A 20,052-nucleotide genomic window follows, 5' to 3' on the forward strand; every position below is an offset into this window, starting at 1 on the left:
GGCATCTGTGTAGACAAGCATTTAAGTAGTTTATTGGTGGGGAGACTAACAAATTGGTAGTGTAGTAGGTCAGGTGGTTGGTGGGCAGGATGACAGGTTAGTAAGATGGTAGAGAGTAGGTTAGCAAGATTAGTAAATGGATAGGGTGTCAGGTTGACAGATCAATGGGGTGACTGGTGGTTAGTGTAGCAGGTTAGTTGGGTTGACAGGGTGGCAGACCGATGAAGGGGTAGGAGTGTGAGTCTGGAGTCAGGTTGGGTTGGTGCAGAGAGTGGGTAAAACTGATTTAAAGGAGAAGAATGCCTTAATTCTTCCATGATGCTTTTCAGTCAACAGTATTTCTTGGAGAGCTGTCATTATTTGATCTAGAAACACAGCAACCAGTTTAGTACACAGCAAGTTCCCACAAGTAGCATATAAATTATGAGCCCGAGTAGGTCATTTGGCCTATTGAGCTAGTTCCACCACTGATTTGATTTGATTTATTGTTGTCACCCAAGTACGGTGAACATACAAGGACATACAAATCATAGGGTGTTTAACAGAGCAAGGTATAAAAGGTTACGGCTGCACAGGAGGTACACAAAAGCAAGATCAACATTAGATTTGAAATTAGTAAGATCCATTCAACAGTCTCATAACAGCCGGGAAGAAGCTGTTCTTGAATCTGTTAGTACGCATGTTTAAGCTTCTGTGCCTTCTGCCTGATGGAAGAGATTAGGAGAGATTATTACTGAGGAGGAGAGGTCGTCACTGATGTTGGCAGCTTTTCCGTGGCAATGAAAAATGTAGATAGAGTCCAGAGGTGGGAGCTTGGTTTGCATGATGGTTTGCACTGTATACACAACTTCCTGTCGTTCATTATAGTCCTGGACAGAGAAGTTGCCGTACCAAGCCATTATGCATCCTGGCAGTGTACTTTCTATAGTGAATCTGTAAAAGTTGATGAGGGTCCTTATAGATATGCCGAATTTCCTAAGCCTCCTGAGGAAGAAGAGACTTTGTTGTGCCTTCTAGATTGCTGCATCTGCTTGGGTGGTCTCGGACAGATTGCTGAACATGATCATGACAGACCTAACTATCACCTGAACACCACAATTCTGCCTACCACATACTCCACAGGTAAACCTTTCCTCCTGTGTTTGTCAAGAATCTCAATATCTTTCTCTGCCTTAGTGACCCTACCTCCATCATTCTCTAGGGAACAGGTTTCCACCTATTTGCAATCTACCTGCCATGAGTACCTGTACAAGGTGGGAGGTGTTCCCACGCGTAATAGTGGTATCTATGTCCACAATCTGACACGTCTTGCAGCGTCCACCGTGACAGGGTTATATGGAGTTGTCCTGAGAGCCGGGCAGTTTGCTACGAACAATGATCTGTTTGAGGTTTAGCGGTTGTTTAAAGGCAAGTAGTGGAGGTCTGGGGGAAGGTCTTGGTGAGGTGCCCATCCTCATTGATAATGTGTTGCAGGTCATGAAGAACATGGCGTAATTTTTCAGCCCCTGGGAAGTATTGAACAACGAAGGGTACCCTGTTGGTTGCAGCACGTGTCTGTCTCCTGAGGAGGTCATTATGGTTCCTTGCTGTGGCACGTCGGAACTGGTGATCGATGAGTTGAGCATCGTACCCCGTTCTTGTGAGGGCATCCTTGAGTACTTCCAGGTGTCCGTCACATTCCGCCTCATCTGAGCTGATCTGGTGTATGCGTAGGGCTTGTCCATAGGGAATGGCTGTTTTAATATGTTTTGGGTGGAAGCTGGAGAAGTGTAGCATTGTGAGGTTGTCTGTGGGTTTGCAGTAGAGTGTGGTGCTGAGGTGTCCATCCCACCTTGTACATGGCAGGTACTCATGTGACTCAGCCAACGTTGTCTATCTTATACGTTGCAGGCAAGGATGCCCGGAGGCATGGTACATTGGGGAAACTGAGCAAAGGCTACGACAACGGATGAATGGGCACCGCACAACAATCAACAGACAGGAGGGTTCCTTCCCAGTTGGGGAACACTTCAGTGGTCCAGGACATTCAGCCTTGGACCTTCGGTGACCATCCTCCAAGATGGACTTCAGGACAGGCAGCAGTGAAAAGTGACCGAGCAGAGGCTGATAGCTAAGTTCAGTACCCATAGGGAGGGCCTCAACCGGGACCTTGGGTTCATGTCACATTACAGGTGATCACCATTGCACTACACACACACACAGATATGCCTACACACAGACACAGGTACACACGGACGTGCACACAGACACCCACACATACCCTTATAGACACACACACTCCCACACGCACATATGCACCCCCTCACAGACTTAAGACACTCTGCACTCACTACACACACATACACACACACTTTCTCACACTCACAACCCCCACCCTAGACAGACACACACACACACACACAGACAAATCCCCACATGCACACATATATTTTGTGGGGTGAATTTGTACTTGCAGAGTTACATTGCACTTTGCTCAAAAACTGCATACATTGTGTAGAACTCTGAGCTCAAAAACTGCATGAATTTATGTAAAACTCTGTTATCTCACTTTTTAGATTAGAATCAATCTAAACATCTGGTCATAGACAGAGAACACAGGGGGCTAACACCTTCAACATATTGTCTCGCAATCACCATTGTTAACAGCTAACCCGAGAATGCAACTTAAAAAAAAGGGTTTTGTGATTTACACATGAAAGAAGTGAAACCATCACTGTATTCTAACAGATGAAAGGCTTAACAGACAATCAATTTTTCAATGCTTAATTTCAGTTACATTACACTGCAAATTTTGCTATAAGTTCTGTGTTACGATCGAGCCCTCCACAATCACCTGATGAAGGAGCGTCGCTCCGAAAGCTAGTGTGCTTCCAATTAAACCTGTTGGACTATAACCTGGTGTTGTGTGATTTTTGACTTTATCTGGGGAGCCTTCTAAGACTTCTACTTTAGCTGCAATTGAATCCCCGATTACTACTACATATCCTCCTTTTTTATCTTCTTCCCTGGCTCACCTGAAAACCCTACATCCTGGAATATTGAACCGCCAATCCTGCCCCTCCCTCAACCACATCTCACTTACTGCAACACCATATTCCCATGTTTAATTGGAATCTGCAATTCATGTGCCTTGTTTTCCAGACTCGGAGCATTAAAAACAAATCCAAACTTTCCATACTCCCTTGTGCCTTAACTGTTCTATAATGTCTGTGCATTTCTGACTCAGTTGCTGGCTCTCATAATTTTGGCTATGCACCCGCACCCCCCCACTACCCCACGCTGAACCTTCTCTCAGGGTCTCACCACCCTGCTAAATTAATTTAAACCTTCCCCAATCGCACTTACAAACCTCCCTGTGATGATGCTGGTTCCTTTCCAGTTCAGGCTCTACAGGTCCTTCCATTTCCAAAAATGGTTCCAATGTCACAGAAATCTAAAGCCCTCCCTCCTGCACTGTCTCTCCAGCCATGGACTTACCACCTAGTTCTATATTGACAAGTATGAATTCCTAATTCTCTAAATTCAGCTTGCAGGACCTAATTTCTTCCACTTTTATCATTGGTTCCAGTACATAACCATGATCTGTCTGTTTGTCTTCAAAATCCCTTCAGAATGCCCTGCAGCCATTCAGTGACCTATCTGACCCTGGTGCCAGGGATGCAACATTGCATAAGTGCACAGTCTGCAGTAATTAAGGTTAGCAAGTTGCAGTCATAATCAGTAGGAAATATAATGTTGCGGCAAATACAGAGGCTCAATATAAACTAGCATTGAACCGGGTATTCAATATTCTCAGATCCAAGGTGTTCGTAACACAGAAGTGTGGCTTTATTGATTTAAGGACAGTATTACAGTTTTGAAGAGAGAGGGTGTCCCACAGGAACCAAGAACAGAATCCATTTGGCCAAAGCGAGGGACAAAAATATGAAATTGCATTGCCCAATATGCAATGCATTCTGCCAACAACTGGAAAAGGTGGAAATGAACAAATTTTCAAAAAGGTTAGAGAAGTGCAAGAAGTATAGGATTAGGGAGGTCATGTTGCAGGGCATTGAATATTGTATCCAGTTCTGATCTCCCTCCTCGTGGAAGGATGTTGTGAAACTTGAAAGGGCTCAGAAAAGATTTACAAGGATGTTTCCAAGGTTGGAGGGTTTGAGCTATAGGGAGAGGCTGAACAGGCTGGGGCTATTTTCCCTGGAGCGTCGGAGGCTGAGGGGTAACCTTATAGAGGTTTATAAGATCATGAGGGACATGGATAGGATAAATAGACAAGATCTTTTCCCTGGGATGGGGGGAGTCCAGAACTAGAGGGCATAGGTTTAGGGTGATAGGTGAAAGATATAAAAGGGACCTAAGGACAACTATTTCATGCAAAGGGGAGGTGCGTGTATGGAATGAACTGCCAGAGGAAGTGGTGGAGTTTGGTACAATTACAGCATTTAAAAGGCATCTGAATGGGTATATAAATAGGAAGGATTTAGTGGGATATGGGCCAAAGTGCTGGCAAATGGGATTAGATAAATTTAGGATACCTGATTGACATGAACAAGTTGGACCAAAGAGGCTGTTTCTGTGCTGTACATCTCTACGACTCTATGACTCTAATTATAAAAGAGAGCTTTCCACTACTACTATAGTTCCAATCTAAATTGGATAATTGAAGGGGAGTGAGGGGTAAGAGTTCCTAAACTGCATTCATTACAATTTTCTGTAGCACTGTTCAATAAGGAAAGTGGTGCTATTATACTTGGACCTTGGGACTGGGGTGGGCAAATGGATCAAATGTGAGTAGGAGAACAATTAGGAATTAATAATCATTATTTCATTTGATTTGGGTTGGCTACATACAGGACAAGTAACAATCCAAAGTATGAATAATTAAGTTGGGAAAGCTAATTTCAATGGTGTAAGACTGCATAATAAATCCAAGATTAGCATGCAAAACTATAACTGAACAATGGGTTAACTTGAGAGAAGAGGGGTTTGCACAGCTGCCTCACAGCGCCAGGGACCTGGACTGTCTGTGTGGCGTTTGCACATTCTCCCTGTATCTGCATGGATTTCCTCAGGTGCTCCAGTTTCCTCCCACAGTCCAACGATGGGTTAGTTGGATTGACCATGTTAAATTGCCCAGTGTCCAGGAATGCGCAGGCTAGATGGATTAGCCATGGTAAGAAGAATACGATGGGGTGGATCTGAGTGAGATGCTCTTCAGAAGGTTGGTATGGACTCGATGAGTTGAGTGACCAGATTCCACACCGTAAGGATTCTATGATTAGCCACAGGAATTGCAGGATTACAGGGATAGGGCAGATGGGTCGGTCCGGTAGGGATGCTCTTCAAAGGTGTGATGTGGACTCGATTGGCCGAATGGCCTGCTTCCACATGATAGGGATTCTACGATTCTAATTTCACCTCTCATTCTTCCAAGCTCCAACCAAATGTAACACTGATTAGATAAATCACTGTTTTGTGATGTATTAACCAGGACACTAAAGGTGGCTTCTCTTCTCATATTTAAATAGTGTCATTTTTTATGTTCACCTTACACAGAGGATGGGGCTTTGGTTCATTCAAGAGCTGGCATGTTAGCCTAGATTCCCATACCAATTGATTCTTGTTGAACACCACTTCCCAATGTCTGTCATTCTCCCAATCTCTTCATTCTGTCTTGAAGCAAACTAATGATCAGCTCTATCACTTGTCTCTTGAATCCACATTCTCTTACTTTGTTCATTAGACTTCATTGAATGGCACCCACTGCATTAGCACTGTCCCCTGTTTTCTGTTACTTGCTCAAAAAATTCAAGTCCAGCCTCGGGTGACTGTCTGTGTGGAGTTTGCACGTTCTCCGTGTCTGCGTAGGCTTCCCCCAGGGGCTCTGATTTCTTCCCACAATCCAAAGATGTGCAGGTTTGGTGAATTTGCCACGCTAAATTGCCCATAGTGTTCAGGGATGTGTAGGTGAGGTTCATTATTCACGGATAAATGAAGAGTAATGGGGAATGGATTTGGATTGGATACTCTTCAGAGGGTCGGTGTGGAATTGTTTGGCTGAAGAGCCTGTTTCCACACTGTTGGGATTCTATGATTCTATGATTTTATTCTAACTTTGGTCAAGCAAAATTTTCAGTTTTGAAATCCATGCTGACTATTCATTGTTATATATTCATTTTGATTTACTCTCTCCTTTAGTACAATAACATTATTTTATTAAGTTAAGCTGACTCGTTTATAAATTCCCAATCACGTTTCCTCTCTCTCCTTAAATATAGAAAATGTCAGATAACATTATCCATCCACCCATTTTTCTCATGAATTATTAAAGATAAACAGTAACATCTCTGCTGTCTATTCTCTAGATTCTTTGCAATTACATGTATGTCATCTATCCAAAGCAGATTTTTTTAATCCTGTTTTATTTGTCTAACTTGTTCAGTGCATCTGGCTTTTATTTTAAATAACTTATCTCATTAATCACTTTGCATTCAAATTCGGGTCTACTTGTTTCATCCTCTAGTAGATACTGACATAAAATAATTATTTAGTCGTTATGCTATCTCGCTGTTGTTACCTGTTAATATTCAGTTTTTGCCTTACTCCCATCACAACCTTCCTTTTTATTCGTGTACCCGTAATAATAAATATTTTACTATTTTCTTTATGTTCCTTGTCATTTTCCTTTACCTTGCTATTTTTTAAAATTTCTCATAATCTCTCCTTTTTTTTTTCATCATAAACTTCTATGCTCTCTATACTTTATATATGTTTTTTCACCTTTACTCTCAATTGTTCCCTTTTGCCTTTGTTCATCCATGGAGTCTCAATGTTGCTTAATTTATTCTATCCTTTTAATGGAAAATATTTTCTGTTAAACACGAAAGAAAATAGGACACTATTTAAATAATTGCCTTTGTATTTCCATATCATTGTTGGCTGGTAATTTTGCTCATTTTACTTTCCCAAGTTCTATTCCCAGCTTCTCAAAGTCGGATTTTCTTCGATCTATTAACCTAATTTTCATCACACTTAATTGAGTGCCAGTGTAATGGAGTATCATTCCTTCAGAATAGCTTTTCAAAATTCCAAGATTTTAAATCTATTTTTTATTTCATCAAAAAAGATATTTAATCATATTTCAGCTTTGACCTTAATCCTATTTTATTTGGTATAAATGATTATAAAATGAATTTTCATCCATGCTTTTTACTTGATGGTTTACTGCCTGTGAGAATTCTTTAATCGGATTGGTTGATTGGCTTGCTTGATTGCTTTGCTGTTATCACATATCATAGATCCCCTGTAGATGGCACCAGATTCAAAGGTACAAAAGGATCAGGGAAATTATTATTCCTGAACTTGCTACATAGAGATTTACAGCACAAAAACAGACCCTTTGGTCCAACTCATCCATGCCGACCAGATATCCCAACCCAATCTAGTTTCACCTGCAGCACCTGGCCCATATCTCTCCAAACCCTTCCTATTCATATACCCATCCAGATGCCTTTTAAATGCTGTTCTTGTATTAGCCTCCACCACTTCCTCTGGCAGCTCATTCCATACACGCACCACCCTCTGTGTGAAAAAAGTTGCCTCTTAGGTCTCTTTTATACCTTTCCCCTCTCACCCTAAACCTATGCTCTCCAGTTCTGGACTCCCCCACTCCAGAGAAAAGACTTTGTCTACTTATCTTATCCATGCCCCTCATGATTTTATAACCCTCTATAAGGTCACCCCTCAACCTCTGATGGTGCAAGGAAAACAGCCCTAGCCAATGAACCTCTACCTATAGCTCAAATCCTCCAACCCTGGCAACATTCTTGTAAATCTTTTCTGAACTCTTTCAAGTTTCACAACATCTTTCCAATTGGAAGGAGACCAGAATTGCATGCAATATTCCAACAGTTGCCTAACCAATGTCCTGTACAGCCGCAACATGACCGCCCAACTCCTGTACTCAATACTCTGACCAATAAAGGAAAGCATACCAAATGCCTTCTTCACTATCCTATTGACCTGTGACTCCACTTTCAAGGAGCTATGAACCTGCACTCCAAGGTCTTTTTGTTCAGCAACACTTCCTAGGACCTTACCATTAAGTTTATAAGTCCTGCTAAGATTTGCTTTCCCAAAATGCAGCACCTCCCATTTATCGAAATTAAACTCCATCTGCCACTTCTCAGCCCATTGGTCCATCTGATTAATATCCCATTGTAATCTGAGGTAACTTTCTTCGCTGTCCATTACACCTCCAATTTTGGTGTCATCAGCAAACTTACAACTATACCGCTTATGCTCACATCTTTGAGGGTAAAATTAACTGAGGTCAGGAGGATGTTCTGACCACAATCCCCAAAGTGATCCAAATAACTGGAATATTTGCAGTGCTCAGCTTTCTGTGGGGTTCATCTATTTCTCTTCAATCTCCAAATCATTCCCTTTGCAGTTCCTGACTAGATGGTAAATGTAGAGATTATAAACTAGGTCAAACAGATGGACCTCATAGAATATGAGTTTCCTGATTGGGGCTATCAATCTGATCCAGTTCGGGAGCTCTGGCTGACAGATATAAACAGGAGTGTCAGAGGTTCTGTTCACTCTGAGAGCTGGCTCTGAGGGAGCTGGATCAGTGTCAAGGACTCTCCATGTGTAAATAAAGGGTGACTTGGTGATAAGATACCGGCGTCTGTGGAGTTATTTCAGTAAGGCTTGTGATTGGCTTGATGCTGGAACTAACTACCTACCCTTTTAACTGTGCAACTTCTCTCTGCTGATTTCTTTTCATTATTTAATCTCAGGAAAATGATACAAAGTTAGGTGGACAGGCAGGTAGTACTGAGAAAGTGGGGAGGCTGCAGAAGGATCTTCACAGTTTGGGAAAGTGGTCCAGGAAATGGCTGATGGAATTCAATGTGAGCAAATGCGAGGTCTTGTACTTTGGAAAAAGAATACAAGCATGGACTACTTTCTAAACGGTGAGAAAATTCATAAAGCCAAAGTACAAAGGGATTTGGGAGTGCTAGTTGAGGATTCTCTAAAGGTAAACATGCAGGTTGAATCTGTGATTAAGAAAGCGAATGCCTGTGGAATTCATTGCCATGGAGTGCAGTGGAGGCCGGGACACTAAATGTCTTCAAGGCAGAGATTGATAAATTCTTGATGTCACAAGGAATTAAGGGCTACGGGGAGAATGCGGGTAAGTGGAGTTGAAATGCCCATCAGCCATGATTGAATGGCGGAGTGGACTCGATGGGCTGAATGGCCTTACTTCCATCCCTATGTCTTATGGTCTTATGGTCTTATGGAAATAATGTAAGTTTAGTATGAAATAGCAAGTAAAAAATGATGTTTATACTGAAATAAACAATTATTTAATAACGTATACCAAAGGTCACGAACAGTCAAAATGATTTTAAGAACATGCAGCAAAGCTCAAAATTAATAATCAATAATGCTTACTCCGCAACTTATTGCTTCTAATATAAAGAAATCTGATCCCTTTCGATCTCAGTGAAAACACTGTCAGACACTTTGAGGTGGGCACTCCTTGTCCCATTTCCTGACCTCTACCTGTAGAACATATCACAAAATTAAAACACTCTGGACCTCCTATCTTTAGTACGTTAATTTTAATAGCCAGAAAGTTATGGAGTGAGGCTATTATAATTTTGCAAATTGCACTCAGTGTAAACTTGATTTTGGAAACAATAATAACCATTGTGATTATTTATGCAGTGCTTGCCTCAGTATGGCTGGTTCCACAGAACGTATCATAGAAACTTAGTTTGATGTTATTGAACAAGGTTACCGACATAACCTCAGTTCTTTGGCTACGCATCAGCAGGAGTATATCACTAACATCATTCCCATGTACATACTTGAATTAAAACAAATGGGACAATTCCCACAGCAAAATTCTCCTCAAATTAATAATCACAGGTTATTCCACACATTGTTTTCCCTATCCAAGCATACTAACCAGCATTGAATAGAACAGCATCCTAATCCAAACTAACAAAGAGTTATTTATCAAGTGTGGTTAAACACTGCTGGAAACATAGCACATAAATTGGTGGACAACCTCTCGAATTATTTCAGTAAAATGATAAAAGAGGACAGTTGCTGATTATCTAATTGAATGCTAGCCTGTGGCTATCGCTTACAGAAGAAAAACAATGGCATTTCATTTTGGGGACATACCAGATTAACCAAAGGCCTTTCGCAGGCCTATCCAATTTGATATTGCAAATGAATCACAAAGACAAGAACCATGCAATCAAAACTAACTGATACCAGATAGTGTACATGGCCTATCCTGGTTACCTGAGGAGGCTGATAATTCTTTTACTCATTTTCTATTTTATTCAAATGACGTTTCACTGACATAATTCAAAGTCTTCACTTCTGTGTCATGTATATTTCATGTACATGTAAATTCTGACTGAGATTTTGAAAACAAGTGAAAGAAAACACTTTCTTATTATTCTGCGCATCAAAATAGGAAATGCTAAAAATAGATGCAGAAGTTGAATGCTAACGCACTGTGGAAACATAGGTTCAGCTCTTATAAATATTATTTTAACCTTCTGCTATTTCATCAAATTCCTAAAACACCTTGAATTTAAGAAAACATTACAATGCAAGGCAAACATCATTGCAGTGGCACCGAGTTAACAGGAGCAAATATTAACATTCACTGTTCTTTGTGATCTGTGTCAGATATGACTCAAGCATTGACCTATTCTCATTAATATCAGATAACATTTAAGATACTGATACTGACTGGCAGATGTAAAGGAATGTCAATTGTATTTTCATTTGTTTCAGAATAAAAGACAACAGACCAAAGGCAACCGGTGATTTAGAACATATATTTTTGTCAGTTAAGCAATACATAAAATTCATGAAGCTTACCAGGCAACTTGAGTACATTTACCAGCTGTCAGGTTAACTAGCTAAATCTGCATTTAAATGCTGAGAGGATAAACTAGTTTTTTGATGATCAAATGTGCTATGATCTTGATTTGTGTGAAAGGATGGTTCAATAGTGAGCTGACAAACTCAGCTGTGGTCTGTGAAGTGGTAGGTAAATGCCAGGCACCTTCACACAATATTTACACATCAGCCATTACTGAAAGTGACTTAAAGACATGTCTTCTGTCAGCACTCTTATACAATTACACGGGAGGATCCATTTAGGGAAAAAGCACATACAAATAATAGCCTAGAGGAAAGAGTTAAAAATGGCATCATGTAAGAATAAATATCTACAATTATATAATAGTAGAGTCAGATTTGTCCTGATATAATCAACCTTCACATGGCACACATTTAATAGTTTAAACATTCCTGTTGGCTAATTTGTGAATATTGTTTGGTACCATACCTGGTGAGGCTGAGAACCTGACCACCTGCTGTAAGATGGAGCACTGGAAGTCTTGGTGGTTGATGCTCTCTGTAATTAAAGAAAATTCAATTTAATAAAGACAGAGTGAAGCCTAACATACAATTGTGAAATATGTTTTTCCATATTTATGATGACTCAGCTTCTTGACAAATACCCTAGTGCTATTCTACTGAACACTGAGTAAATCAAATTTTTAATAAAGCAAAATTGCCTGGAGATTGCTATGCAATTGTTGTGACATGTCATATCTTGTCTTTTGTGCTAGTCTACCTTTCCAATGTATTATCCCTTAAGCCTTGCAGCTTCAATCTACAATTTCATCCAAACACTGCAATTAATTTGTTTGGACAAAATACAATGACCAGTTAAATCACATTACTGGTGTGTATTGCTTAAGCAATGTACTTATATCATTAACAGAAACTGCAAAATATTGTGGATTCTGGCAATGTGCAGTACAAACAGATAATTCAAGAAATTCTTATCAAGTCAGGCAGCATCTGTGGAGAAAAGTAAAGTGAATGAAACTGGAACGTAGTATAAATGAATCAGGGTTTCAGCAATTAAGGAAGAGGCAACGAAGGAAGAGAGAGAAAGAAGAAAATGGCAAAAGTGATTTAATTGGTGAATGACTGGGGGGAGAAAGCAGAGGCACAAGTGGAGTTAGGGACAAGAACTGTGACCCTGGGGGGAGGGGGAGCCATCAAGGTCACTGGTAGCATGTGGAACAGCATCAAAGGTCAGCAGTAGGCTACAAAGGGAGGGAGTATTGGCAGTGACCACCACTGCAACCTCTAGGGGGAAAGCATAGCGCATCACAGGGGGCATCAATAAGGTGTATCTTCAAGTCTCAGGGGAGGGAGGAGAGATGAAGGCAAAGTTCAACCTACTGCATTTCCATGAGTCGCGTGGGAATAGGTTGTCAGGGTAAGGTAAGAGGAGGGAACTGGTGTTCCACCATGAGCTGTGTTCCCTGCCATCACTTGTCATTCTCTAGATGTGCGGTGCCACTAGAAAACAGACCTTGGTAGGGCAGAGTCAGTGTCTGTTTGATGGTCAAAAGTACAGGACCCACGTCTGCTGGATACCAGCACTTTGAAGGAAAAAAATATATGAATCAAGCCCTTGCAAACTCTAGGTACATTTAATTTGTAAACAGTTCATTATCTATTTCCTTTGCATGTGAAGTGAAGGCACTTTGCAGTCAAATACTGTTCAAAGACCATTTATTTCATTACACTGGTCCGAGTAAATTGAACACTGGTATCTCAAATGATGCAGAAGTAATGACTTAAAATGAGGAGAATGCTGACGAAAAATGACCCACTAGTTGTGACACCTACAAGGGTGCTGCCATGTATTATAACTGAGTTGAGTGAGTACAATGATATGTTTTATGGTTGGTGTAAGTCCAGGATGGCAAAGGGGTTGCAGTGCATTGGGCACTTCCTTTTGATGTAAAAGTGCCGGTACAGAGCAGGCAATGAAGCAATGTGCCTGATGTTGAGGATCTCAGGGAATGGGAGCAATCTTCTAAGGAGGAGCAGGATAATGGGGAGGAGAGAGCTCTTCTTATCTAAGACAGAGCTCAGTTGCGTCATGGGCTACAAGCCAGACAGGAGCTGACCCAGTTCCCGTTGAAGGACAGTCTAGTGCAGCAAAGCATCATGGATTGCAAAATAATCATTGGTCTCATACCACCATTGGGTTTGCTTTGTGGGAGGGCAGGTGAAGCAAACCACAGCCTCCATTCCTTTTGCTTCTGCTCATATTTGCTCACTGTAAATGAAAGGTGTGGTTTGGAATTGTCCATTGCCTGTATTTCCCCATTGAACAATGACAGGATATGGTTCACTATTGGGCATTCAGGACAGTTATGGGGTGGTTTAGAAAGAGGTTTGGACGGGAGGTAGGTAAGGTCAGATAACTATGTGGCCTGGTGGTCGAAAAGCAACCAGGATAAGCATGGGCAAGGAATGCCATGCATGCTAGCTGTGTGTTGTGAACAGCATGGCTTCATGGCTGCTGTACCATTACTTTGACAGTGAACAACAAATTTCTGACGCCTGCCCAAGTGCAAGTGACCTTTTAAAGATGTATAGCTGCCAAGGATGCCTGTCTTTTTGACAGATATCCATATTTTTGAATGGTCAGTTGTTGGATTTAGAATCGTGTGAGAGGGGCAACATAAGGACAGGGAAGGTAGTTCATGAGATGAGTTTGGTCAGATAATAGTGAGGATCTTATTTGACCTCAAGGAGAAAAACCCATTTGTGAAGCTGGATAAAATTGACCCTTAGCCAAAAAATAATTTAAGATTCAGTCCCTAATTCAGTCCCTTACCTATATTTGTGGCACCTGCAAATTTACATACCAAGGTCTCTTCAGCTAAGTCATTGATACAAATATGGACATGGACTGCTTCAGTATCTGAGAAGATGTGAATGACACTGAATATCAATTTGCAAATATCAGTGAATGTTCCCATTTCTGATCTTATGATGGAGAAAAGGTCAGTGGCGAAATGGCTGTAGATCCTGGGACCAGGACATTACCCTGAGGAACATCTGCAGAGATGTCCTGGAGCTGAGATGATCGATCTCCAGCAACCACAATCATCTTCCTATGTGCAAGAAATGACGTCAACCAGCAGAGAGTTTGCACTCTCATTTCCATTGATTTCAATTTTGCTAGGGCTCCTTGACACCTTGATTTTCCTGCTCCTCAGATGCTGCCTGACCTGCTGTGCTTTTCCAGCACCACTCTAATCTTAAATCCTTGACACCACACTTGGTCAAATGTGGTCTTGATGTCAAAGGCAGTCACTATCACCTCACCTCTGGAAATAAACTCTTTTGTCCGTGCTTGATTCAAGGCTGTAATGAGGTCAGGAGCTGAGTGGCCCTGATGGAACCCAAAGTGGGCGTCCCTGAGCAAATTACTATTGAGCCGATGCTGCTTGATAGCATTAATGATACCTGGGAGATAGTGAGGTGTGCAGATGCTGGAAAGTCAGAGTTGACAAAGTGTGGAGCTGGAAAAAGCACAGCAGGTCAAGCAGCATCAGAGGAGCAAGAGAGTCAACGTTTCGGGCAGGACCCTTCATCAGGGCTGCTGAAATCTTGACTCTCCTGCTCCTCTGATTCTGCTTGACTTGCTGCGCCTGTTCCAGCTCTACATTTTATCAGCGCTGGTGATGACACCTTTCATCACATTCCTGGTGACCAAGAGTAGAGTGATGATTGGGAATTGATCAGGTGGCATTTGTCCTGCTTTTATGGACAGGCCATACCTGAGTAATTTTCCACGTCATCAGATAGATGCCAGTGTTATAACTGCTCTAGATCAGCTGGCTAAGGGTGCAGCGACTTCTAGAGTGCAAGACCTCTGTACAATAGCCAGAATATTATGAAGGCACCTATCCTTTGCAGTATACTGTGCCTTCAGCCATTCCTTGATATCCCATGGAGTGAATCGTATTAACTGTAGATCAGTGTCTCTAATGCTGTGGACCTCAAGGGGACTCAGCACTCATTCCTGAAGTTTGTTGCAAATGCTTCAGCCATGCCTTTTGCACTGATGCACTGAGGGTGGGGATATTTGTGGAGTTGACTGTCTACCACCATTCACCACTGAGTGACTGGATTTCAGAGCTTTGGTCTGGTCCACTGGGTGTACGATTGCTTAGCCCTGCCTATAGCAAGCTGAGTATGCTGATGGGAATTAAAATGTTTTAGCTTTGCCAGTTGATAGCTGAATATTAGATATGCATGGTAATGCTGCTGACATGTCTTCCTGCACTCTGCATTGGTTGCTGGGCCAACAGGTTACAGCTTGTGGTTGAATGAAGTTCTGCTGCTGCCGATGGTCCACAATGCCTCATGAGTTAAGTTGCAACATCTGCCCACAATGTATCTCATTTAGGTAAACGGTAGTTGTCTTTTCAAAGATGGGGATTTGAAGATTAGGGGCCACATTTTAAAGGTGAGAGGAGAGAGATTTAAAAAATACATGAGGCAAATTTTTTACACAGAGGGTGGTTCACATGTGGAATGAACTTCCTGAGAAAGGGGTGGATGTGGGTACAAATACAATGTTTAAAGGACATTTGGATAGATACATGAATAGGAAAGCATTGGAGGGATATGGATCAGGAGCAGGAAGGTGGGACTGGTTTAGTTTGGGATTATGTTCAGCATGGACTGGTTTCTATTTCTGTGATGTATGACTCTAAGACACAGGGTTTCCTTAATATGAATGTGGAGCTTATTCTGCACAACACCATGCAGTAGTCACTTCTGCCAATAACATCACAGACAGTCACATCAGCTTCAGGTTGGTTGGGGAGGATAAATTCAAGTAGGTTTTTCCCTATTGCTAGTTCCCTCACAACCTATTGTATACCCACCCTCACAACTATGCCCTTTATGATTCAGTGAGAGTGGTCAATGATGGTAGAACCAAGTCACTCTTGGTGATGGATACTAACTCAAGTCCCCCGTGCAGAGTACATTCTTTGTCCTTACACTCCTCGTTTCTTCTTCCAATTGGTGCTCAACATGATGGAGTATTGAGAAAGCAATACATAGTAATCAGCATCAGGATTCTTCACCTCTGTTTGACCTAATGCTGAGACTCCATGGATTCTGACAATGAATATGTGGATTCACAGGGAAAAATCAACTGTATACCACTGTCCCAACACCATGTCAAGGCATACACAGGGATGGTGATGTAATGGCCACATTGTCCAAATGGTATAATTCTGTGAGGATATTGCTTGACTCATCTGTGGGACAGCTCTCACAATTTTGACACAGCCACTTACATGTTAGTGTGGAGGACATTGCAGTGCTGACAGAACTTGGCTGTGTTTTTTTGTATGAGAACACTGAAGTGCTGTGAATGCCAACTTTTATAAGTTTCATTTTTTAAAAATATTCTGCTTTTCTCTTCTGTTGTGAGGTTTCGTAAGTTGACATTCGACATTATCATTTTCGGCATCAAGGTCAATGTTAAGTCTTGAGTTTGCAGACCAGGTAAGGGAGGCAGATCCCCCAAAGGGCAATCAACAACTGACCTTTGGTTACCATGAGATTTGCTTTTAATTCCAGATTTATTAATTTCAAATTTCTGCCATGATGGGACTCAAGCCCGTGTCTCATATTATTAAATTGGAAAGGGTGCAGAAGAGATTTACAAGGATGTTACCGGGACTTGAGTTTGTAAGGAGAAGCTGGATAGGCTGGGATGCTTTTCTCTGGAGTTTACAAGGAGGTTGACGAATGACCTTATAGAGGTTTATGAAAACATGAGGGTCATAGATAAGGTGACTAACAAGGGTCATTTCCCTCAGGTAGGGGGTTCAAAACTAGATTGCATATTTTTAAGGTGAGAGGAGAAAGATTTAAAAGGGGCCTGAAGGGCAAACTTTTCACACAGAGGGTGGTTCATATATGGAATGAACTGCGAAAGGATGTCATAGATGCAGGTACAATTACAACATTTAAAAGACCTTTAGACAGGTATATGAAATGGAAAGGTTTGGAGAAGTATGCGCCAAACACAGGCAAAATGGGACCAGTTTAGTTTGGGAAACTTGGTCGACACGGATGAGTTCAACCAAAGGGTCTGTTTCTGTGCTGCATAGTTCGATGATTCTAGAATACTAGAACAGTGACACGACAACAACGGCACTGCCCCCACAGCCAAAGGAAATAATCTCTCAGTGGCCACATGATCAGAACCTACATAACAACATCATGTCCTAATCTTCTAATCTCCAGAGTATAAATTCAATATACTCAGCCTCTCATCATAGGGCAGCCCTTTTATCCCAGGAGCCAAACTAGGGGACCTTCGTTGTACTGCCTCAAATGCAGATAGGTCCTTCCTTAACTAACAAAATTACCTAGTATTCCAGATGTGGTTTCACTAAAGCCCTATACAACAGGAGAAATACTTATCTTATTTCATCTCCTTGCAATAAAGCCCAACATATCAATTATCTGTCTAATTGTTTACTGTACCTGCATGCTAATTTTCTGTCATAAAAAAAATGCGCTATGCAGACTGGAAATCAGAAATAAAAACAAAGTAGTCAACAGGTCAAGCTACATCTGTGAAGAGGAAAAATTAATGTTTCAGGTCAGTGTCTTTCATTGAACTTTTTACATGGTGCTAACTTGGTGAGTGTCTTGTATGAGTGCACTGAAGTCGCTCTGAATACCAACATTTGCAAGCTTTACCTTTGAAAAACATTCAGCTTTTTTCTTCTGTTGCACATAGGAATGTTTATAAGTTAAATGGTTAATGCTTATTGGGAGCTCAGGTATCAAATGTTGACACCTGAAAATAAAGTGAGCAACAGATGGGCCAATAGTGGACAGGCTTTCAGTCTATGAAGTATTGGAAATAGAAAGACAGAGCTGCATCTGGTGAGTTCAGTTGAGTGGAGAAGACTAGGATTCCTCAGTAACCTCCGGGGTGGGAATGTGGGAAGGAGGACAGACCCTGGTCAAAAGGGATTCATTTCATGACACTTTAGTTAGAGATTTATCTTAAAGGCTGTGAGAAGAAAATCTGGTCCTTTCTGATAGTACTCAGTTCAGAAATAGTCTGAAAAATGAGGGAAGCATCTTTTGAGGGTCATTCAATGTTACATCCCGGTACAAAGGAAGTGGTGAATGTGCACCGTTTCCTATAAAGACTGCACTCCGTGGAGAGGGTGCTGAAGTTGACAGCATGGGGCTATTGGTTTCAATAAAACATTAAAATGTATTGTCTTTTCTTTACTTAGGGCATTTGTTGCCTAGTAAGTGATATATCATCAATGTTGCTTTTCAATTGTTTATCACAGTAAAAGCCTTAAAACTTTACATCTTGTCATGCAATTCCTTTAAATCAGTCACTGGGAATTCAAATATCCTTTCAAAAATGATCAGTCTTTACAGGGATCATATCACTTCCGACCACCAAAATGGAAAACAGTCTCTCACATTATACATAACTCTTTAGGTTATTGTTGACTCACTTAACCTGTCAAAATCTTTTTGTAGCCTGTTTATGTGCCCCTCAGAGCTTACATTCCCAGTGGGTTTTGTATTCTCTGCAAACTTTGATACATTACTCTCAGCCTCTTAATCTAAGTCATTAGCATAGATTGCAAATAACTGAGGTCCCAACATTTATGCTTATGGAAGTTTACTACTTACAGCCATACAAACTTAAAACTACCCTGTTTATCCCTTCCTTTTTCTCCTTGTCTTCTAACCATGGTAGTTTACTATTTCCAACACCACGAGCCTGTAATTAATCATGTGCACGACATTTTGTTGTCCTGAATTCTTCTTGGAAATCAAAATATACTGTATGGAGAGATTTCTTTTCATATGCCGTACTATTAAGATCCTCAAAATATCGCTAGTAAATATGTTAAACCTAACGTTCCTTCCATAAATTTAGACTGACTTTGTCTTGTTATACTATGAATTTTAAAAGATACTGCTTAGACTTCCATAACACTAAGTCTTGGTGAGGATGATGATAAATTTCAAAAATATACACATTAAAAAACTGCAATAAAGCAGTAGAAAATAACTGTTTCCTGTTGCTCCCAAAATTCTGGGCTTCAACTTTGAACCAGTATAACTGCCAACAAGTTCATGCTTACAGTTTTATTCAGAGGTGAGAACGTTTTAACCAAACAAAAATGAACTTTGGAGAAAAGCCTCAGACACAGTATGACCCACAGTGGGTTATTTCTGAAGGAAATTGCTCAAAATGCTAAATTTTTTTCACTATAATGAGAAAAAAAGTACTCACTATATCAAGCCTCAATATAAAAGTTCATTAAACTCTAGATGGAGCAATTTGTTCACTTCAAATTGCAGCCTGTGAGGATTAATGAAAAGAATTCCTGCAGTTTCACATTTACTCTTTCAAATGGTTGCACTCCAACTACACTGAATATTTACAAGCTGCTGGAACATAATATTACACTGTACAAATTCTTGTACACTCCTGCAAGTTTTCAATTTTATTTTGTCCAGCAACATTAAATCAAATATATGCAAAAGTGTCTCAATTGCTTCAGAATGAATGTTAATATGCACTCTGAGGGGCAATATCAAGAGTCTGACTAGTGACTCTCAGCACATAAAATCCCAAAAGAAATTTGCATTATGAGAATCTTACTGACATGCCATTATATTAAGGAGATTTTAAGCTTAGTGCAGGGTTAGCATTTGTATTGCTAAGTCAAGAGGTTAACTGTTCAAGCACCACTCCCAGACTTGGATAGGGTGTAGATTGGCACTTCAGTTGAGTCTTTCTGGAATGTTGTATTGTTAGAGGCAGTGAGTGTGAGGTTGATCTGACTACCTTACCTTTCTGGGTGGAAACAGGAAAATGTTGAAAAAAACACTCCCAGCAACAGATGATGCCCATTCTGATTTTTGGGCGGACCTTGACTTAAGGCAAGAGAAACATTGATTTCAGAAATATGTCAATGGTAGCTGTAGTGCTCTGCAATCCCAAACAGCAAGCAGAATAAGGAAGACAGCTTGCCTCTTGTTTTTAAATGAGGCCTGATCCCAAATATCAGGATTGCATGTTGCAAATCTGAAATCAACTTTATG

At 40.9% G+C, this 20,052-nt stretch overlaps 1 protein-coding gene across 5 annotated transcripts in view; it reads right to left on the reverse strand.

Annotated features, from left to right (window-relative positions):
* Positions 1–20,052, reverse strand: part of rbms3 (RNA binding motif, single stranded interacting protein) — a 1,402,627-nt gene that overhangs the window by 1,097,685 nt on the left and 284,890 nt on the right. For all 5 annotated transcript variants that reach the window (XM_072575202.1, XM_072575203.1, XM_072575199.1 and 2 more), the window contains exon 3: positions 11,393–11,461. In XM_072575202.1, coding sequence (XP_072431303.1) covers positions 11,393–11,461 — 69 coding nt within the window. The remainder of the gene's footprint in view (positions 1–11,392; positions 11,462–20,052) is intronic.

This window comes from Chiloscyllium punctatum, chromosome 8 (assembly GCF_047496795.1).
Source record: "Chiloscyllium punctatum isolate Juve2018m chromosome 8, sChiPun1.3, whole genome shotgun sequence".
Classification (NCBI taxonomy): domain Eukaryota; kingdom Metazoa; phylum Chordata; class Chondrichthyes; order Orectolobiformes; family Hemiscylliidae; genus Chiloscyllium; species Chiloscyllium punctatum.